Here is a 22,976-nt window from a genome sequence, read left to right on the forward strand (position 1 = left end):
GCTCAGAATTTGTGTGATTCATCGATGCCAATAACTATAGCCTGGTGGTACAATTCTTGTTTATGCTTCCTTGTGCATATGTGCAGGAGTTTGTGGTGCATGCTGAGGGGTTGATGGTTTTCACTAAGTACGGATAAAACTTTTTTCCAGGGGGTTTACAGCTCCAGCCCCCCTGTGCACTAGCAAGATACAACAGTTTTGCATATTTGCAACACCTGGTATTTTCAGACTTTGCAATTTTTTGCCAATCTGATGAGTGTGAAAAGATTTTTTATTTTAAATTTACATTTCCCCAATTATATCTGTTACTATTTTGACCATTTAGTGCCCTCTTTTGGGAATTGCCTCTTCTTATCTTCTATTTTGCTCGGGTTATATTCCTTTTTCCTACCAGTTTCTAATCCGGTATCTTTTTTGGATAATAATTCTTAGGAGGCTGTGTGCATCACACATATCTTCTCATAACCTGTGGCTTGACTTTATTGTGGTCTTCTGATGACCAGAGTCAATTTTAATGCAGTTTTTCACATGTATTATTTGTGTGTCTCTTTCTTGTTTAAGAAAAAAATCAAAGCCAAATATTTCCTTTGTTTCTTCTCATCACTGTAAAGTTTGGTCCCTTCATTTAGATCTGAAGTTGAATTTTGTGTGTGGTTTGAGGTAGGGATCCACTTTTATTTATTTTTCTTCTCAGAAAAACAATTGTCCTGGCACCATTTGTGAAATAGTCATTCTTTGGTAGCTACACTTGTGGTGAGCATAGCAGAATGAATGGGGTTGCTGAATCACTGTGTTGTACACCGGAAACTAATGTTGTGATGTGTGCCAACTGGACTTCAATAAAAAACCAAAAACATAAAACAAACAAAAAACAGTCATCCTTTCCAGCAACCTGCAGTGCTCCATTTGTAATACATGACATTTCCAGGTACATGTGGAATTGTTTCTGGGTTTCCTGTTCTGTTCTCTTGGTCTATTTGCCTATCCCTTTGCCAGTACACATTTCACTCATTACTGTAGTTTTAGCATACAAGTCTGGATATCTGGTAGGGCAAGTCTGTCGACCTTGTTCTTCTCTTCAAAGTTGTCTTGGCTGTTCTTGGCTCTCTGCACTTACCCCTACTCATTCTTTAGGTATGCTTAAGATTATACCACTTACCTTATGATAATACAGTTCCATTTCTTCCCTTCTCGCTAGTATGCTAGTATACTAGAATATGCTAGTATTCTGCATTTTACTTATACCTATGTTATAAATTCCACAATATAATTTACTATTTTTGTTTAGTCATTTGTCTTTTACAGAGATTTAAATATAAGGGGGGAAGAAGTCACACATTTGCCATGTAGTTACCATTTTTGATACACTTAATTCATTTGTGTAGATCCATATTTCCAGCTGGCATCATTTCCTTTTGTTTGAAGGTCTTCCTTTAATATTTCTTCTATTGTGAGTCCACTGGTTAAAAAAAAATTCCTTTAGCTTTTATATTGTGGGAAAAGTCTATTTGCCTTTGGATTTTGAAAGCTATTTTTGCTGGGTATGAAATTCTAGCTTGATAATTTACTTTCTTTCAGTTTTAAAAAGATGCTGTACTGTCTTCTGGCTGTATTATTAAAAATGAGGAATCTCAGTTTTATTTCTCTGCCACGTATTCCTCCACCCACCCCCACTAGCTTTGGAGATTTTTCTATCAGTGATTTTGAGCAATTCAATTGTGATGTGCCTTATTACAGTTTTCTCCAGGTTTTCTTGTGTTTGGGATTCATTGAACTTGTTGAATCTATCAGTTTAAATCACTGATCCCTCCACTTAGCTTTTTTAACATGTGGAATGCAGTCACATTAACTTTTTTTATGTCTTATCAGCTGGTTCTACCATTTGTGTTGGTTTTAGGTCAGTTTTGATTGTTTGATTTTTCTCCTAATGTCATTATGGTCATATGTTCATGCTTTCTTGGAAGCCAGGTAATCTTCGGTTGGATGATAGTCATTATTGGGTGCTGGACACTTTTGTATTTCTGTAAATATTCTTCAGTTTTGTTCTGAGAGGCAGTTAAGTTTCTTAGGAAGAGTTTGATCTTTCAGCTCTTGCTTTGTAGGAGGGGACCAGAGCAGCATTTATTCTAGGGCTACTTTTGCCTCACCAATATAGCAACAGCCTTCTGAATACTCTACCTGTGCCTCTGAATTATAAAGGCTGCTTTTTGTTTTGGTTTTTATTTTTTTTCTAGTTTGTCTGCTAGAAACAATTGAAAGAACAGTGTGCTTACAATTTTCTAGTTCTAGGCCCTATGGGAGCGCTAGGCACTCTTTATTTTTTATTTCTTTCAGGCATTTGTTTTTCCTGGCCTTGGGTAGTTTCCTCACATCCATACACTGTATTCTGCCAAATTCTCAAGAGGGACCTTCTGAAGACTTCCAAGATTCTGTCTCTGACCAGTTCTCTCCTTTCAGTGCTCTGTCCAAGTTTAAGCTACTTTGACCTCCGTGGACTCTCCGCTTCATCTCCTCAACTCAAGGAATTTTTGGCCTCCACCCAGGTTCCTCCTTACTTTGTTACGACCCAAAAACTCCCAACTCTCATATACAGGAATTTAACTTGACCACTAAATGAAAGTTGAGTGAATGGGAAAGTAGCACCCTTTGATCTTCGAGTCAGTTGTACAAGTATTGGATATTCCTGACATGACACAAGGCTACCAGATGTCTGCTTTCTGTTCTTTGCAATACTTAAAGTAACACTTCACTACGTTAAGAGGAAGTTCTTCATTTAGTTCTTAGGTTCATAAATCTTTCAAAAGTGCTCTTACTTCTTGGAGTCCATTTATCATGCTCCTGTATGGGGACAGTTTGTGAAACTATGTCCACCCAGGACCAAGTGTCCTGTCCTTTAGAGCCATGGTAGTCATTAAACACATGCTGTTTTCCTGAGATTTAAGATGCTTGCATTGTGCTGCAAGCCATTTTACCAACTACATTCTGAAGTCATTCTCTGTGAACTCACTGGTTGGGATTCAGAATAGTTACTCTGATGTTTCTACAAGAACTCAACGGGAGAAAGTTTGCTGAGAGATTTTTTTTGGTACAAGTCATGAAGAAATTAAATTAATATTATCTAAAACTGTTGTGTCAAACCCATAGTAAGAATTTGTTTGCAGCTCTTCATTAAACCTATAAGTTATCTCTTTAGCTGTAAATCGTTGAGGACGTAAAAAGGAGTATCTTTGTGTGTTTAATTGTCATTGTTTTCTATGGATGGGATGAGGTTCAGCTATTCAAATGGACAGCTCAAATTTGCTTGTATTTTTAGTACCTCTTTTTAGTCCTTATGTATAACACCAAGCAGGACGGAGACATAATTCCATTATCCAAAAACATGATTGGCTTATTTCATAAAATCTCAGTATTTGGTGTGAGCAATGTAAGTATCCTTTAATAAAAACATAAATTGTAGGAGGATAATGGTTTATTGCATGAGTCCACACACTGTGACCCATGGGCCAGATCTGGCCCCCGGCTTATTCTGTAAATAAGTTTTATTGGAATACAGCAAAACCCATTTATTTACGCATGATGGCTGCTTTCCTGCCACAGAAGTGTTAAAGAACTCAAACAGGGCCGTGTCCGACGAGGTCTAAAATATTTACTACCTGGCCTTTTGCAGAAAACGTCAACTCCTGGTGTATTCCTTTGGTACTGAAGTGAGGTAAAATCCTAAGACCAAAAATGAGGAGTTGAAAAGGAACATCAAGATAAACTGAATAGTACTCCATGTAGAGTGTAGACCTGAAAGGGAATAATTAAGCTTGAGCATTGTGTGGGGGATTCAAAACCTTTTGCCCTCTCCATTTGAGAGACCACAATGGTTATTATAGAAAAGGGCATCCCAACATTTTTCATTATTAAAAATCTTGCTTATTTCCTCTTACTTCATTTGCATGACATTAAATCTGTGTCATTTATTAACCAGGCCCTCCTCTTGGGCTTCTTATTCATTTACTCTTAATTTGGTATAGATACAGAATTAATCTGTAAAAGGTTTTTAGGGTTTTTTGCTTTTTAAGATCAGTATTCAATTATTGGGGTAGAGACTTGGGTAGGAAGGGTATTAGGGCTCCTAATGCAAAAGAAACCAGTGCCTTTGTGATGGAAGTGCCTGGCACCATGCCTTACATATAGTGAGTAGTCGGTATCATGTGCTGATGAATGAGAATTAAATACACAGACACATCTGGTTCAGAAAGGCAGATTGTCGGGGCGCCTGAGTGACTCAGTTGGTTAAGGACCGACTGTGGCTCAGGTCATGATCTCACGGTTCGTGGGCTTGAGTCCCACATCGGGCTCTGTGCTGATAGCTGGGAGCCTGGAGCCTGCTTCGGATTCTGTGTCTCCCTCACTCTCTGCCCCTCCCCTGCTCAAATTCCGTCTCTGTCTCTCAAAAATAAATAAACATTAAAAAAAAAGTGTGTATATATATATAAAGAAAGGCAGGTCGTCAAACATAGTTTTCTCCTTTCCCTTGAAACCCTACGAAAATAATAGTAAACAGTTTGTCGTTGTTGTTTTTCATTATTCACAATGAGAGTGGGGCTTTTAGCAGACCAGATCATTGGGCAGATTCCTGGAAAGCAGGGAAAGGATTGAGGAGTAGCGGTCAGTAAAGTAGAACAGGAAGCTATGGCGGAGAGAGCGTGGGTCTGCCTTGGAGAGCCTCAGGAGTCACAAAGCAGAGGCAAAAAGGATGTTCCCATGAAGGACTTCCTTTAAGTAGGAAAAGAGGACAATGGAGAAAATAAACAGGAAACAAAAGAAAACTTCAAAAGAAGCAATTAGTGGTGAAGGAGAGGCGCTCCTAGTTATAAAGAACAAGATGCTATAAAAAGGGATTGATCAGAGAGCAAAAGCAAAACAAATACTCTTGGAAATGAAAAATCTAGTTGCCCAAACTAAAACAAAACAAAACAAAACGTAGTGAATGGAAGTTAGATTTGATGTAAGGATGACAGAAAATAGGAGCTTTAGAGGATTCCTCTAAGAGGAATAGGAATTCCCAGAAAATGAGAGAAAACGAGAGGGGATGATTTACAACATAAATATTTCTTCTAGCTCAAGGCCAAGCCGGTAGCTTCTAGGAGCCCAGGAGTCCCTCACACAGTGAGTGAGAAAAGTTGCACACCTGAACAGATGTTACGAAATTTTACGATAAATGGAAGACAGGCCAGGCGTCTCTCAGAGAGGTTAGAAACCCAGTAGTTCCAAGGGAATGAGGATCAATGGCCACAGGTCTCTCACCATCAACACTGGATATAAAAAGCACTAGAACAGTGGCTTCTGAGTGCTGAGGGCAACCCATGTTCAGCCTGAAATTCTTTGCTTACCCAGCCTATCGAGTGTGAGGATGAAATACACATTTCAGATATACAGGGACTCAAACGTTCCCTTCCATACTACTCTTCGGATGTGTCCCAGGAAAGCAGTCAACTGGCATTGGGCTCAGGAAACTGACTCTGTCGCAGGCAACAGAAGGCAACCCCAGCTGACTTAAGCAGCGAAGGAATTTATGGAAGGATATTGAGGATTAGAGAACCAGGCTCGGAGGACAGGCAGGAACCAGCAAGGACCAGCAGACAGAGCCACAGCCAAAATGTCAATCCACAGAACGAATCCAGTGGAATCACAAATCTAGTGATTTCTCCCGGGCTCCAGCAGCCATCGCCAGCCAGCCCGCTGCTTTCCCAGAGCCCCTCCGGGTTCTGGGTCCGGAGTGGCTGTGTGTGTCTGTCCTCCCGCTGAGGCAGCAGGACTGGTCCAAGCTCTGGGGAAGCTGGGAAAGAGCACAGGGAGTCCTCTACTTCCATGATAGAAGGGCAGCTATGCCTCCTACATAGACTGATCAAGTGGGGAGTTTCCTAAGCCTGGGTGGGAAGGTTCAGAGGCTGGGCAGTCAAATAAAGGGACAGATGTCCCCTTCAGGCTTCCACACTGTACAGTGAGTGGAAAATCACAGAATGACAGCTTCGCAACAGGCGCACAGAACTGTCCGTCTAGGGTCTAGACAGCAGGAGGTAACAAGTGTTTCAGGCAGGAGAAATAGTGGGGCTTGACAGAATGGGTAATACAATGGAGAAAAAGATGTGACGGATATGAAAAGGTGAGGTAATCTTCGGTTGGACGATAGTCACCACTGGGGGGCTGGACATTTTCATCCAGAAACAGCTGTGCAAGCTTATTCCTTACAGATGCAGAGGTGACCACCAGGAGAAAGAATAACATTGATTCCCATGGGGAGGTAGCCATTATAAGCTGCCTGAACTAGTGGGTTTTTAAAAATCATGTGCGTTAATTTCTTTTTAAATTGTCTTAAAGTATCCTGTTTTGTTTTGTTTTGTTTTCTAAGTAGGCTCCTTGCCCAACTTGGGGCTTGCACTCATGACCCTGAGATCAAAAGTCGCATGCTCTACCAACTGAGCCAGCCAGGCGCCCTGTCTCAAATTCTTCTTTTTTTTTTTTTTCTTTTAATGTTTATTTATTTTGAGAGAGTGACAGTGTGACTGGAAGAAGGGCAGAGAGAGGGAGAGAGAGAATCCCTAGCAGGCTCCACACTGTCAGCACAGACCCTGGTGTGGGGCTCGAACTCATGAAACCATGAGATCATGACCTGATTGGAGATCAAGAGTCAGACGCTTAACCGACTGAACCACCCAGGCGTCCCTCAAATTATTCGTAAAAACAAAACAAATGTCTGTAGAAAGGGAAGCAATCACCAGTTCATCAGTAAATGGCTTTGATTCCAGAAGTTCTGCCCTTTAGAAACATTCGTATGTATGTGCTTAGATTCCCAGACCAGTCTGCAAACACAAATTATAGTGAAGATATCCTAGATCTGTAGTTTAAAAATAAAAAAAAAAAGAATGGCCAAGTTTGGGGGGGGCATTCTAGGTACCCAGTGATGGGGAAATTTAGCTGGGGCAGGGAGGCATGGGAAGGAGCACGTCTGAGAGAAGAGAGACTACTCTCCACTGGTGGTGGCTGGGATGTGGGATTTAAGGGGAAATCTTCACCAAGATAAAATGCACTCTTCTTGTTTCCACACGCCTCCGTCTGCGTTTCTGTTCAGTTCCCCAGTTCCTGGGAGACAATTCGCTTTCTGATTAGGCTTTCTCACCTAATAGCTCATAGAGACGCTGCTCCTGTCAATTCTGAACTTGACCTGGCTGAGGAAAGCCGGGGAGGACCTTAGAGCTCTTCATCCTGGGTAACTTCATCTCAAGGAAAAGGGGACACTGAGTGTGGTTTATAACCACATGGCACGGAAGGGACTGTGATGTGGCCCCTTCTTCACCCTCTACACCCAAGCCCCTCCCTACTCACCAGCACCTCTGAACCAGAGTTCTGGTTCAGCCCCTCCCAAGTCCCTGTGCTTCTGCTTGTGCCTGGACAGCCTTCTGGAGATCTGACACCCAGACCTTTCTCTGCAGGACAGAGCCCCTTGCCTTCCAGGATGTGGCTCAAACACCGCCAGCTCTTTCCACCCTCTCCAGACCTCCACCATCTTCTCCATCCAGCCCCTCTTCCTGCCTTCCTGCCCCCAGCCATGGGCTCATTGTGGCATTCTTCATGCATTTCCCATTATTTGCCTGGAGCCTCTCTTATAGCAGGGACCACCATGTTGCCTTTATAATCACCTGCCTGGGGCGCCTGGGTGGCGCAGTCGGTTAAGCGTCCGACTTCAGCCAGGTCACGATCTCACGGTGCGTGAGTTCGAGCCCCGCGTCAGGCTCTGGGCTGATGGCTCAGAGCCTGGAGCCTGTTTCCAATTCTGTGTCTCCCTCTCTCTCTGCCCCTCCCCCGTTCATGCTCTGTCTCTCTCTGTCCCAAAAATAAATAAACGTTGAAAAAAAAAAATTATAATCACCTGCCTGTGCAGGGCTGGGTACACAGCAGGCACTTAATAAATATTTAATGGATTTTAAAATGGTTAGCCAGATTGTGTTAGTATGTAGTCACAGCTGGAAACTGGGAATTCCTTTCTTGAAATCCTCCTGCCCTAACCTACTGACCTAAGGATGGCCAGAACCCAAGTGTGATTCATCTGTGGTCTGGTGTCAAACTAGAGATTCTCTCCATTGGGTCATTCCGCTAAGGAGCTTAACCTGGCCCTCATATCTTTTTAGCCTCCATATTTACTTCTCTTCGTCCTCTGCTTGAAACGTCCTGCCTCGTCTTTGGCCATGAAACAAAACGTATCATGGGTCTGGTTCTTTCCTTTGCCCACGTCTCTTATTAACGGGGGTAAAGGGAGTTTATTTTAGGGTTCAGTTTGTGAACGACAGCAGGCCGTGCCTTTTTCTTGATTTAATTCTTTTCCTGTGGCTCAGCCAAATGGTAGATAAGAACACCACTTCCCTCCCCGCCGTGAGGGGGGATGTCCTTCTGTTAGTATGGCCCATTTCTGCTTTGAACTCATACCCATGCCTACTGAATGGTACAGAAGATTTTTAACAGTCTAAAAACCAAACCAGCAGCCTTCTTTTGTTTAACCTCCAATGGAAATTTTTGTCTTGTTATGCAAGGAACCCATGATCACTTTTAAATGATTTAGAAAGAAGAAAATAAAATCACTGTAATCCTACCACCCAAAGATTAATACTCTTAAATGATTTAGTGTATAGCCTTAGATATCGTTTCTTCCTATGTGTATAATTTCCCTACAAAAATAACATTTTACATTCACACCTACTTTTCTTTTAAACTTACATATATAGATGCATATCATTAATTGCACAACCTTCCATTATATAAATGTACAATAACTTACTGAACTTTTCTTCTGATTGGGCATTTATGTTGGACATAGGTGGAAAAATATAAATATTCAAGAAAACAGCTGTGCTGTTTTAAATAGACAAATCCTAGAAACAACATCAATGTTCTCAGAATATACTCCAAAGAATAGAATTGCTAGGTATAACTTTAGTATGTATAAAGACACATTGCCTTCGGGGCGCCTGGGTGGCTCGGTTGAGCGTCCAACTTCGGCTCAAGTCATGGTCTCAAGGTTCGTGAGTTCGAGCCCCACATTGGACTCTGTGCTGACAGCTCGGAGCCTGGAGCCTGTTCAGATTCTGTGTCTCCCTCTCTGTCTGCCCCTCCCCTGCTCACACTCTCTCTCTCTCTCTCTCTCTCTCAAACATTAAAAAATTAAAAAAAAAAGACACATTGCTTTGTCAAATAAATCTTACAAACTATAAACATGAAGTCATTACCCCATATTTAATTTTACTTCTCAGAGATAACCTCCATTAACATTTGATGTGGGTCTTCCTCTATGGATACATGGAAAATTTTAGAGCGAAGTCTATATTTTATAGTTTTTTTACCTTTATAAAATCTTCAGATGTGTCCTTCTGCAACTTTAATTTTTCCCCCATATGTTTCTTGAAAATCTTCCCAAATATGTAGCGATTAGTCTCCAGCATATGTATGCGTATGCATGCACACATATGTGTGTGTGTATATATATGTACATTCCACGTACATACATACAAACCTTACAGGTTTGTGATGTCAGAGCTTTGTGCCTTACCTGCCAAGAGACTTTGGGAATTTATTCCTTGGTTCATTCAAAATAAATAAGTGAATTTGTCTGAGTGCATGCCGTGTGCAAGGCTACTTGAGAGCTGAGCTCATGGTCCAGGGAGGAAGCCTGGAGCATACACGTGCGTTGTGATGGCAGTCAGGCCGCGGTAGCCCAGAAGTTGCTATGGCAACAGGAGGGCCATTTCCATGAGTCCAGGGAGGTCGTGGGCTCAAATCCTGGTATCTATGACTCACTAAGGTAAACTCTTACCTTCTCTGCCTCAGTGCAAGGTGGGCATAGTGATACCCACCCCACAGTGCCATCATGAATGCTTACAGTAGAAGAGTGCTGACTATCCATTAGCAGGTATTTGGTTAACAAGTTGTGGCATACTAATGAATCCAGCATTATGTAGCTATGAAAAATAAGGTCATCCTGTGTTAATAAATGCATCATTGGTGTACAGTTTTTTGTAAAGTGCAATGGTCTCTGTATACATACGTATATTCACATAGATTGTCTAAAAGGAGATCAAAGGAACTTAATAGTCTTGCCTTTGAGGAAGGGGATGGGATCAGGAGTGGGAGAAAGAGTTGCTTTCCTCATAGACACATTTGTGCTGTTTGAATTTCCATATTCCTTTTATTGTGTAAAGGAAAGTTTTTTTAAAGTCATGAATAAAATAACTTGGGGTGCCTGGGTGGCACAATCAATTGTCCAACTCTTGTTTTTTTTTAATTTTTTTTAACTATTTATTTTTGAGAGACAAAGTGCGAGCAGGGGAGGGGCAGAGAGAGAGAGGGAGACACAGAATCCGAAGCAGGCTCCAGGCTCTGAGCTGTCAGCACAGAGCCTGACGCAAGGCTCAAACCCACAAACAGTGAGATCATGACCTGAGCTGAAGTCGGTCACCCAACCAACTGAGCCACTCAGGCACCCCGACTGTCCAACTCTTGACTTGGGGTTCTCTCTCTCTCTCTTGATAGATAGATAGATAGATAGATAGATAGATAGATAGATCTGTCCAGACCCCACTCATGATCTTGCGTGCTGTCTCTCTCTCTCTCAAATAAATAAATAAATAAAGCTCTAAATTTATCATAAAGTTAAATGGCATCAGTTTAATATAACTTTTCAAATATTTTCATGTGGCAGTTTTTCACAATCCTTAAAGTGGTTATAAGCATGGGTTTGGAGTAGGCATATTTACCGACTGCGGGATCTTGGAAAAGTTATTTGAGCATTCTAAACCTCCGTTTTCTCCCGTAGAATGGGAAATAATAATAACAACTACCTTGCAGGGACGTTGTGAAAAGGAGATAACATAATCAAGTGAAAAGTAATTACCATGGTGCATGATACATTATGAGCACTCAAATATCCCTTGAGTTCTAGCTAATGCTAGCATGCTAGATCTATCGGGACTCCAGGCTGCAAATAATGGTCACCGAAGTCAGTTTTCTTCTACGAAAAAAGGGAATCTGTTAGTTCATACAAAATGGAAGTCTTGGGTAGACCTGCCTTTGGTCATGGCTATTTCTAGCACCTCACTTGAAGGCATTGGGACTCAGTCTCTCCAGCTCTTTACTTCCATGTTGGCTCAGTTCCCAGGTAGCCCCAGGCTGACTTCCTACTAATAACTCCCAGTGAAAAGAACCCAGTACTTTCCCCATCGTTTCTAACAAAAGTCCCACACTGGCCGATTCTCCTGCTTTGATCATAGGCCCATTAGCCAAGGGATACCGGAATACGCTGATTGGTGGGCCCAGGTTACAACACTCACCTTTGAACCCTCGATGGGAAGGGCCAGCCTAAGATGTTGAGCAGTGTCAGGGTTTTTGCTCATCAGGCTTAGAGACAAAGAAACCACCTGAACTAAGAATTGTGGAGAAGTTTCTTCCCCGAAGGCAAAAATAGGGTCCACAGATGCCAGATGGGCAGAAACTATGGATGTTCCCCCCCGCCCCAGCCCACTGCTTGGCTGCCTGACAGTTATTACTAATATATATATAATTTTTTTTAATTTTTTTTCAGAAATTTAACATTACAACATCTTAGTTTGGGTTGACATTCTAAAATTAGCACCTACTTCATTTATAATAAAAGCCACACTTGGTAATACCTCAGAAAGATGCCACGTGGGCGATCTACGTAACCTCTCTCCCGTCCAGCCTTTATTCCTACTTAGGACCAGATGGCTGGGCCTTCCGCTGAGCACCAGATAGATGAGTTGCTTTACTGATAGGGGCCATGTGATATGAAGATCTCTTTATAAACAGAAGAACTCAACAGTTCAGGGAGATGGTCACACTCAAAAGAAACAAAAATTGAGCTGATGGGAGAGAGATTTCCATCTGTCCTGGTGTGAGCAGAGACCGCCCGTACTGTTTAAAACCCCCCATGTAGTTGTTTGTTTGTGTGTTTGTTTTTACCAAGCACGTGCGCCTAAATTTGTTAAGGTAATGCTGCTCCATGATGTATCAAATGTTCAGCTAGCTCTTTCCCCAGAGAGATTCCAGTTAGTGTGCCCGTCCTCAGGCCTGCGACCTGTAAGTCCTAAGGACTACTGTGTGTTCATCTCAGATCCAGTTCAGCCCCTTCCACTACAGCGCGGAGGAATGCTAACAGGATAGCCTGGCAGAAACGTCCATCTGGAAAAGGAAAATGACGCAGTGATCACCTCTCAAAGCCTGTCACGTCTACTCCGCAGGAATAGCTCGTGTAGCCGATATGACCGCCCCCAATTTCTACCCTCCAGGAGGATTTGCTGGGGCTGCCCTTCTTCCTCAGCTCATTTCTTTTTGGCGTAGATGTATAGGCTTGGTGATCTATCCCCTTAGAGGCTGAGATCTCATAGATCATGGGGATTCTAGGACTTAAGGATTCTCTGGCAGTAGAAGTGCCCTTAAGATTTAGATTTTCCATCAAGTATTTAGATTGGTTCAACTCTCCAAAGTCACACAACCAGCCTAGTCCTGGTCCTTGAAGTTAGATCTCCGTTTCTTAGCAACAGATCTCTGGGAATTTCCCCAGCCTACAAGCTTACTGCTTTCCATGGGTCTTCGCCTCAAAGCAATTTGGAACAGTAGCCTGGATGGGGGAGGGAAAACTAATATGCCCCCAGGCCCCTGGCCAGTGAGCAATTCTTTATTGTGAGTGTTCAGGAAGAGTTTACAGACTTAGGAGCCCAAGAGTTCTGGGTCTCCCATTTGACTCCCTGCTGGGGACCTTAACATGGAAAGAATACAGCGGTGTACCTCTTGGATGGCTTTCTGTGGAGAGAAAAAGCCTCCGTAGCAAAGCTGTTCCCCTCTCTACTTCTAGGTGAGCCTCAAATGGAGCTTGCCTCTATCAGTGGTAAGGTCCTGCAGGCCGCAAGAAGTGACCCACCCACCCTGCCGCTCTTCACTGAGGCTTTGATTGGCCAATGCCACTGAGAAGTCTGGGGAAAGACCAGCTGTTGTCCCCAGCATATGACTTGATTCAGAGTTTTGAGTGATGGCCTTAGACCCCATTCTCTCCGTGTCTTCACTCCACCTTCCCCTCTAGAGCCTCTGTTGTCGGGTAGTTTCTGGCTACTGTCAACCTTCCTGGGAAGGCACAACCCCTTCTTGCCAGCGGTTCCAGAAAAATCCCTGAGTTGGCCTTTGTTCACCCAGGTTTGGTCATGTGCCATCCGGCCCAGTCACTGTGGGGGAGGGGAGGATGGAACACAAAGATCCGGCAGGCCCAGGTCACCTGTGTGCACAGATGTGCCTGTGCTGGCACAGGGAGGGGGGTGCTCCCCAAAGACAGTCAGAGGCTTTTACCTAACGAAGAGAGTGTTTGCCAGGCCAACCAAAACAACAGGCCCACACGAGGATTTGACAGAATATTTGGGAGGGGAAGATGAAGTTAAGAAATTTTCTGAACGTCGTTCCTAGGCCTTGAGAGTGAACTTCAGCCCAGCATTGCCCAACAGAAAGATAACACGTGGGGCGCCCAGGTGGCTCAGTCGGTTAAGCATCCGACTTCCGCTCGGGTCATGATCCCAAGGCTCGTGGGTTCGAGCCCCGAGTCAGGCTCTGAGCTGACAGCTTGGAGCCTAGAAACTGCTTTGGATTCTGTGTCTCCCTCTCTCTCTGCCCCTCCCCTACTTGCGCTCTGTCTCTCTCTCAAAAATAAATAAACGTTAAAGTTTAAAAAATAGCATTTTTCAATTATTTTTATTTTATTACTCAATTAGTTAAAAACAAACATTTAATTTAAAAAAGGAAAGCTAATATGTGCCACAAATGCAAGCCACATAGTAAAAATATATATGAAACAAAACAGGTGAAATAATCATTTTAATACTGTCTGATTTAATAATATTTTGGAAAGCCAAAATATCATTTTGGCGTGTAATCTATATAAAAACAGTTGGTGATGGATTTTGCCCTTTTGGGGGGTGGCACGTTTTCAGAATCCAGTGTGCATTTGACACCTAGAGCACATGTTGATTCAGATGAGCCACACGCGGCTGTGGCCACTGTAGCGACCAGAACGAGATGAACTGATCACTTTCTACAGAGAAGCCGGCGAAGCTCTTACTTCTGTTTCTATGTCCTGAGGAGTTCTGTGAACTTGTGCATCTCCCCATTAGGAGGATCTGCCCCAGAAATGAGCCTAGAGGCACATGGCCCTGTGGGGTGTCCAGTCGGTACCGTTCCTGTCTGGACACCTGTCACACCCAGACGTTGGCACACAATAATTACTTACTTCAGTGATCTGTCTCCTCTCAGACTCTACGCGCTAGGGAGGCAGGGACTCTTAACCTATCTTGCTTTCACCTGCGTGCCCTAAGCCCAGTGCCCAGTCCGTAGACACTAGGTGGATATTTTTGTAGTGAAATTAGATCAAATTAAAAACTTGAAGACCTCCACGCGTCAGGTGTGATGACAGAATTGGAGACGGTAATACCAGGGGCATTTGCAGTATTTGTTATTCCGGTGAGTGACCATTTGTAGTCTGTGACTAGTTGTGTTACTGTTCAATCACTCTCGCATTGAATATAAATAGAGAGAGAGAGAGAGTGATTGAACACCTACAGAAACCCAGGCTCTGTGCCAAGCACTAGGTATACAAAGATAAGTGGGAAACGGTCCCTGCCTTAAAGGAAATGAGACACAGAGAAGTAAAATAACCCTTCTTTGCAATAAGTGGAGGATACAAATAAACAGAGTGTTTGCGGGAGCACAAGGAAGGGGGTCCTGCCCAGATTAGAGATGAGGTCGGCGGCAAAGTTTTGCAGGGGAAAAGTGAGTTTATGTTCCGCGATGCCTGCTGGCGTCTTAGTGTCTTGCCCCACGCCTGGCACGTATGCTGAATGAATGAATGGATGAATGAGCGAGCGAACGAACGAACGAACGAACAGGTGGCTCCTGATCCTAATCCTAAAGGCCCACTGGCTATGTCCTCCACCTGATGGGTAATCCGTTGCAGGTGAAGAGAGTTGACGTGATAGCCCGGCCCCCGGAGCCAGAACCTGGTGTGGGGCGGGCCAGGGCCCCGCGTGCGGCAGAGCAGAGGCCTGAGAGCCGGCAGGTGCCCGCAGCCCTTGGCAGGGACAGGTCACAGACAGCCCCGCTCCTTGTGATTGCCCACGTGCCCAGTGACCAACGCTTGTGCTTTCACATTGCAGGCCAAGCGAAGGCTGGAGCTGGGAGAAAGCGGTCATCAGTACCTCTCCGATGGCTTAAAAACCCCTAAGGGCAAAGGAAGAGCTGCACTTCGAAGTCCAGATAGTCCAAAAAGTAAGGATGCTCTCATCTCATATTCTCCTTGGTATGGGCTTCCCACCTTTCAAAGCTTGTGGCCGAGAGGATGCCAAGGTGTGAATAATGCTGGCATGCTGTGTCCTTTTTCACCTCTCTGTTCCTATCCAGAAAATTAAATACAGTGTCTGCAGATGCCCCGCAAAGGGTTTCGAGTCACTTCGGGACCTGAATACTGATTGGGGGGGGGGGGGGGGCGGGCCTCTTTGAATGTGTGTGGTTTCACTTTTCCACTTGGAATACAAGTTCTTTGTATTCTATGCAAATTTAAATTCTATACCATTCTATAATCAAATTTAGTTTTAACTTTCCTTAACAGACATGACTTTGGAGAGCAGGCTTAACTGGGGCTAGACAAACCGTGCCAGGGTCGGGGATGTCTGCGCCAGCCTGAATCTCTCTAACTCAGCGGAAGGCAGTGTAAGAATTGACCGACACTAATACACTGCAGCTAGTTTTCCTTTCCATCGATTGCTTTTTCTGGGAGAAAAAAGTAGGTTGAAAACAGCTAAACAGTCCTTTATGTCTTTGGCATTTAACATAGATGCTAAATTAGACTTTGTTCGCTCCTCTCATGGAGTTTATGAATGAGGCAGTCCACAAACGGTGTGTAATGCTCAGCGAAAGCCTTGACCTGGGCACCTGTGAGAGAGTAAACACGATATTGAATAAGGACATTGCATTCAAGAGGGATGGGGCGATTCCACTGAAAGGCAGTTTCAGTATTCTTCATCCACTTGAAGCATTATTTGAAAAAGTGGTGAATAAGTCACACACACACACACACACACACACACACACACACACAGAGGAGTCTGCAAAGCCAGTTAAATTGAGTCTGTCTGAGCCCATCATGTCACACACACACACACACACACACACACACACACACACACACACACACAGAGGAGTCTGCAAAGCCAGTTAAATTGAGTCTGTCTGAGCCCGTCATGAAACGCTGGGGAGACTTTTCAGCCTGGCCCCATCAGGTTAGGCTCCCCATGTGCTGCTCCCCTGAGGCTATCACGCTTTTTCATTAATTCAACAGATATTGTTGAACACCCACTATGTGTGGGATTCTTCACTAGACCCAGAGAGTAGGGGAAGCCAAAGTAGAAACTCCCAAGAAATTCACAGTAAAACGCTTTATAATCAAACAAGAACTTGTCCTGTCCCTTCCTTTTCTTTTTCTTTTTTTTTTTTTAAATGTTTATTTATTTTTGAGAGAGAGAGACAGAGTCAGAGTGTAAAACAGAGAAGGGCAGAGAGAGAGGGAGACACAGAATCAGAAGCAGGCTCCAGGCTCGGAGCTGTCAGCCTGGAGCCCGATGCGGGGCTCAAACTTGTGAACCACGAGATCATGACCTGAGCCCAAGTCGGATGCTCAACCGACTGAGCCACCCGGGCGCCCCCTTCCTTTTCTAATAAAGCAATTTCATAGCTTTCTGTAACTTACCAAAACACGACAGCAACAGCTTTGCTTCAACACTAATACTTGGGCTGCAGCGGGAAAGAGGGCTTGCCTACCTGCAAAGAAACCCTTCATTTCTTTACCTCTCCCCCTTCCCTGTCCCCCCACCCCCACCCGCTCGGCTTTTGTTTTTCTTTAAGCTCCAAAATCTCCCTCAGAAAAAACACGGTATGACACATCCCTTGGTCTCCTCACCAAGAAGTTCATTCAGCTACTGAGCCAGTCCCCTGATGGGGTCTTGGATTTGAACAAGGCAGCGGAGGTACTGAAAGTGCAAAAGAGAAGGATCTATGACATCACCAACGTGCTGGAAGGCATCCACCTCATTAAGAAGAAGTCGAAAAACAACGTGCAGTGGATGTGAGTACGAGCCACGGGCCCCGGTCCCAGGTCTCACGTCCACGCCCACACTCCATTTCCGAGGTCCCCTTCTCCCCGCCCCTCAAGCAGGTCCTTTGTCAGAAGTTCAGAGCCTCTTTGCACAGAGCCCTTCTCTTTAGATACTTTCAGAGACGAAAAGCTTGATTAGCCTCAAGCCAGGGGATCCTGGGATTCGGGGGGGGGGGGGTTGGGGGGGCCTGCAGATGTCAAGTAAGATGCCGTTCATCTGCTGTGGCGATGCCCACGTGTGTGCTCCCGTGGCAAATCTAAAGGCTGCTCACGCGTGTCGTTGGCTCGTCTCTAACAGGCGTTTGGAAGTGAACGACCGCTGTGTGTTAACACATCCGTGTGTATACACCATTGCCACATTATCCTTAGCCGTGGCTCGACCAGCAGGCCACCTCACTTTCTGAGTAAACTGAGGCAAGACTTAGTTGCCTCGGTTCCTTCTGGAAAGCAGGGATGTTAACACTTGCCACCCACACGTGTGATTACATGTATGATCATGCCGCTCGTGAATTATTAGACGGGACGCCTGAAGAGCCTCTATTTTAGAAGGAACTTTGAAAGCGTTGTGGGGAGGAACCAACCTCTTAGAGGGTAGCTTTGGAAAAATAGTACCTCAGACACGATAAGATGAGCGGGTAACTTTTTGTACTTTTTTGGAATTTTGTGACGACTCAGTGACCCATTTTGGCCTGTTGGGTAGTGGCCTTTGTTCTCCCATAGAGCACACAGATCCGTTCCCTTAACCTCCTTTTCCTTGTCGGTGGTTGGTATAAGGCCCTCAGAAACTGCCTAGGTCTTTTGTACTTTTCGGATGATATTTTGTTGAATTTTGAACCACTCCTCATCTTTTCTTTCAAATTTTTCTCGCTATGTCTCTCTATCCTTCTTCTCCCTCTCTTTCTCTTTCCCCCCAGGAGGCATGTGGCAGGGAGGAGGCCCTCTTTTCGCCCTTTGAATTGGAGCCTTCTGAAGAAACAGGCCTCCTCTGGAGAAAAGAAACCTGAAAATAGCAGTGTTGGATTTTGGGTTGTTGTGTTTTGTTGTTTTTTTTTTCCCCACTTAGTTTCTATGGTGTGAGAGGTGAAGGACGGTGTGGAGAAAAAAAAAAAAATAGGTGTATAAATGCTCTGATTTTAACAATTGGCTAACAAGCAGCGTGACCTGTGTCAAGAGGAGACATTTAGGGCCGCCTGGGTGGCTCAGTCAGTTAAGCGTCCAACTTCAGCTCAGGTCATGATCTCACGGATCATGAGTTTGAACCCTGCGTTGGGCTCTGCACTGACAGCTCAGAGCTGGAGCCTGGTTTGGATTCTGTGTCTCCCTGCCTCTGCTCCTCTCTCTCTCTCTCTCTCTCTCTCTCTCACTCTCTCTTTCTCTCAAAACTAAATAAACATTTTAAAAAATTTAAAAAAAAGAGGAGACATTTACTCAAAAGACCATTTCTCCCTTCCCTCCCTTCCACCCCCACCTCTGGTCCCCCCCAGCAGCCATGATGAGTCTGTGTTTCGGTTTCCAGGGGCTGCAGTCTGTCTGAGGACGGGGGCATGCTGGCCCAGTGTCAAGGCCTGTCGAAGGAAGTGACCGAGCTCAGCCAGGAGGAGAAGAAATTAGATGAGCTGATCCAAACCTGCACCCTGGACCTCAAACTGCTAACCGAGGATTCAGAGAATCAAAGATATCCTTTGTGTCACCTGTTCCTTGGGCGTTAGCGCCTTCTAGATTACATCGAGACTTGACAGGCTGACTGTTAGGCACAGGTAGAATTTTACTCTGGTTTCACCCAAGTCCATGTATATGTGTGTGCGTGCGTGTGTGTGTGTGTGTGTGTGTGTAAATCCACTTATCTTGGTTTTAGAACTCAGTATTTATGGAAAGATAGTCACTGGACAGTATCTTCTCCTATCTATTTTGATAGCTGGGTGGTGACTGTGGTTTTGGGGTTTTTTTTGTTTTTTTAAGCATGTTATTTATGTGTGGTTGGGACATATGGACACACTCATAGCGTAAGGCAGCACTATTATAAGACATGTAAGGTGTCGGTGTTAATATTAATGACAACACCCAGCAGATTCATCTTTGGCTCCCCAGATTTCTGGTGGGCGTTAGCTGTCATGTTGGGGTTCTCACATTCTATTTTCTTTTCATCAGATATTGGAGCGATCGGAATTTGTTGAATCTGTCTGGGCTACAGCTGAAGGAATAAAGAGAGTAGAGAAAAACCACACTATAACTTCCCATGCGTTAATGCTGATTCATAGCACCAGGATTTCAGAAGTACCCCCACCCCACCTGCACCGCCCCCACCCCCGGCCCCAAGGCCTGCGACATCTCAATTTATCCATTCATCTACAGACATTAGTCTCTGGAAGTAAAATTTTTTAAAGCCAGTTCTTGTCAACTGGCTGACAATCTGTTGGCCATCATGGGAAAACTTACTGTTCATCATCCCCCCTTCCAGCAGGAAGGGAGAAAGATTACTTCATTATGTTGACAAGAAGATTTTGCAGTATTCTCAGTTTCTAGAAGAAGACAAAGCCAATGTTTTAAGACCCCCCATCTCTAATCTGCGTTCCCCACTTGTGATCATTCCACATTACCCTTTATGGCTGATAAGCTTCCCCTTGGAGGGTGTGGGGACATATATTTTCCAATTCAGGCAGTATTTTGCTACTGTGATTGTTCGCTTTCTGTTGACCGAAAGATTCATGTTGTCAGCTGATGATTAGTGACATGGAGAAGAGGTGTGATGATTTGAACCCCCGGTGGTGGCCAGAGTGGGTTTATCAGGAGAGAACGCAGAATAACTCTAGTGGGGCTGCTTCCTTCATTGTTTAGTCGGGAGCCCCGTGGAGGAAGAGACGGGGTGGTTGTCCGTGATTGACAGCTCTCTGCAATGTGTAGCTTACGGCATGGTCCCCTACATTAGCTTTCTCTGGGGCCATTGTTCCGGAAACTGAAGGCTTCCTTGCGGGGAGCTGCTAACCCAAAAAAGCAAATTCAGGAGGGAGCCACAGCGGAAGTACTTTTAAATTTGTAAGATTAGAAAATGCGTTTGCACAATTTATTTCAATTCGCCACTCAGTTCCGAATGTGGTACAGCTTGTTCACAAATGTGTTGAAACTTTCCTTCCTGCAGCATGTTGAGTAATTGTAGATGAGTTTTTAATAAGTTCTTGTCACACAGCTTTTTTTGACAGTGGGCTGTGGAATAGGTACCTGGCTGTCAGTTCCCCCAGCGTTCTCGGTAAAAATTCACAACAGTCAGTTTGCTTCCTTGATGAAATAAATGGGGACCTAAGACCTGGACTCCCACGTGAGCTTGTCCCATCAAGCTCAGCACCGAATTAGCCGTTGTCTGAACCGTTCAGACTTAAAGAAGATAGTCTGTGAAGATGCCCCTAAAACGATATACAGATATGAAGTGAATGTGCTTTACTCTGCAAAGTACGTTCCTTAGCTTCCTTCAATTTCTAATAAAAGTCCACTGTTCTAAGAGACATTTCCTCCTGGCTCTCTAAACCCTATTTCTGTATTAAACATGTCAGATCATTGACTCTATGTGCTGTATTACATTACCTGCAGAAAGGCCTTCATTGAGTTGTGATTTGCTGTTTTATCCTAGGCATTTTTTGTGGGCTAACATAAAAAATGCAACAGGCTAGAAGACATTGTACATTAATTATGTCACTCCGTGTGCCTTATAGAAGAGAGCTACGTGAGTTCTTTTACTGCCGAGTAAGAACGTGTCTCTCTAGGCAAGCTCGCGTGAATACTTTTATCATGTAGTAAGTACCATATTCTTTCATGATATCCTCTCAGGTTTGCCTGCCAGGGCACTCAAAAGAATTGTTCAGTGAGTAGAAGTCATTAGCAAGGGTACTGAAATACTGTTTGCTCTGTCTTCTAACGGCAGTGTTTCTCAAGTTTGTTCAGTAGCAGAGCCTTGGGAAGCTGCTTTTCTCCTCCTTGTGAACACTGAAATATTGACAGTTAATAATATCCTACAAAGGATGATTTTTGTAACAGAGAAATAATGACGGTCTTATCAATGGGCAGTGTATAATCACCCATAGCCCGGGTGCCCTTAAGAATACGGGCTGTCCGTCTGAGCAGTCTTCTGAATTCTTCCGCCAAAAGATGTTTGCTACTCACTCATTCATTTGGGTGGCTGCTGACATTTGCTAATAGTCAAGCAGCAGATAGAAGTTACCAGAGTTTCAGAAAATATATGGGTATTAGAACTTACTTCTTTTTTCCCCCCTGTAAATTGGGAACTGCCATCACTCAGTTTGAGTGACAGAACACTTTTCACTGAAGTGTATGGAATGTCTGTGCTCCAGAGGAACCTGGCTAGGAAATCCCTGAACAAATTGGGTTTTGGTTTTCTTTGGGTAGTTTAACTATTCCGTTTCTGGGTTTAATATTTTAAGTAGCCATGGGCTTTTTAGAAATGGGCAGGAAAAAGCTGTGTATTTGTCTTGTGTAGAATATCAACCAGAAGATTCACGGGAGATCCCATATATTTAAAGATCTAGACGGAGACGCTGATATATTCTTCCAAGTCATAAAATACTTTATAAAATTTTTCCTTGCATCTGTTCTTTTGTCTTCTGAATGGTTACATCTGAGGCAATTCACTGGAAGATTTCCTTAACACTCCCTACGTTAGCTTACGTTACATATCAAGATATTCGAAAAATTAGTGGCCTTAAAGACCAAACTGTTATAGTTGTCAAAGCCCCTCCAGAAACAAGACTTGAAGTGCCTGACCCAATAGAGGTAAGGAGATAACATCTTTGTTCATCTGCAGAGATCTTTCTGGAATGCTTGAAGTTAAGGAATCATGGAGTCGTGGACAAAGGCTGTATCCTCTGAAAAACTGGATACTTCTTTCCCATCTATTTTACTTAACCCGAACTTTAAAAAACATTTCAACAGTTCATTATGCATGGAGTCCCCCAGAAATCAAATTTCACATAGCAGCATTGAACTTGGTGTATGGCTCCCTATCCCTCTTGTACTTTTTGTTTCTCTATTATCTGGTGGTTCTGACTGATTTGAACCGTTGGGGAATTTTATGTTGATTGCCCTGGACCCACCAGGAGTAGAGGCATTAATGCTTTAATGTATCTCCCCAATTAAAAAAAAAAAAAAAAAGTAACCCCCCCAACATATCTTAGCACATTTTCAGAATTTATCTTTTATAACATGTTTACTTTTAAGAAATCACATAAGGCTGTGGCTGAATTGATAGACTAGAATATTAGAAGAAAGTAGGGAGCATGTTTTTCTGATTGGTTTCAGATAATCTTCACTAATATAGGCCGGGACTGTAACTATAAGATAAAGAAATGTAGCAAAAAGGAAATGCATAGAAAATAAGAGAATGAAATTTGCAAGCTCCCATCTAGGGTACAGTTCTCACCTTAAATGATATTAATAGCTCTGTGACCCAGATGACGAAGAATTTTAGATGTTAGTGTGCCGTATTCTCTTATTAAACTCTGCTCCTATCACGTAAGAATGCTGTTCATCCAGTGGTTATTAAAGTTCACGTGAAACAGCCCTGCCAGGGGCACCTGGTGTCTCAGTCGGTTAAGCGTCCGACTTCAGCTCAGGTCATGATCTCGCGGTCCGTGAGTTCGAGCCCCGCGTCGGGCTCTGTGCTGACCGCTCAGAGCCTGGAGCCTGTTTCAGATTCTGTGTCTCCCTCTCTCTGACCCTGCCCCGTTCATGC

At 43.9% G+C, this 22,976-nt stretch overlaps 1 protein-coding gene across 2 annotated transcripts in view; it reads left to right on the plus strand.

Moving 5' to 3' along the window:
* Positions 1-22,976, plus strand: part of E2F3 (E2F transcription factor 3) — a 76,244-nt gene that overhangs the window by 47,485 nt on the left and 5,783 nt on the right. The window contains exons 2-5 of one of the 2 annotated variants that reach the window (XM_047102678.1): positions 15,246-15,357; positions 17,008-17,209; positions 18,756-18,914; positions 21,904-22,018. In XM_047102678.1, the coding sequence (XP_046958634.1) occupies positions 15,246-15,357; positions 17,008-17,209; positions 18,756-18,914; positions 21,904-22,018 (588 nt within the window). Of the gene's footprint in view, positions 1-15,245; positions 15,358-16,989; positions 17,210-18,755; positions 18,915-21,903; positions 22,019-22,976 lie in introns of both variants that reach the window. The other variant, XM_047102677.1, reaches the window with a different exon arrangement.

The sequence above is a fragment of the Lynx rufus genome, unplaced genomic scaffold (assembly GCF_022079265.1).
Source record: "Lynx rufus isolate CCGP_SWC_20201006 ecotype Redwood Valley unplaced genomic scaffold, mLynRuf1.p SCAF_6, whole genome shotgun sequence".
Classification (NCBI taxonomy): Eukaryota; Metazoa; Chordata; class Mammalia; order Carnivora; family Felidae; genus Lynx; species Lynx rufus.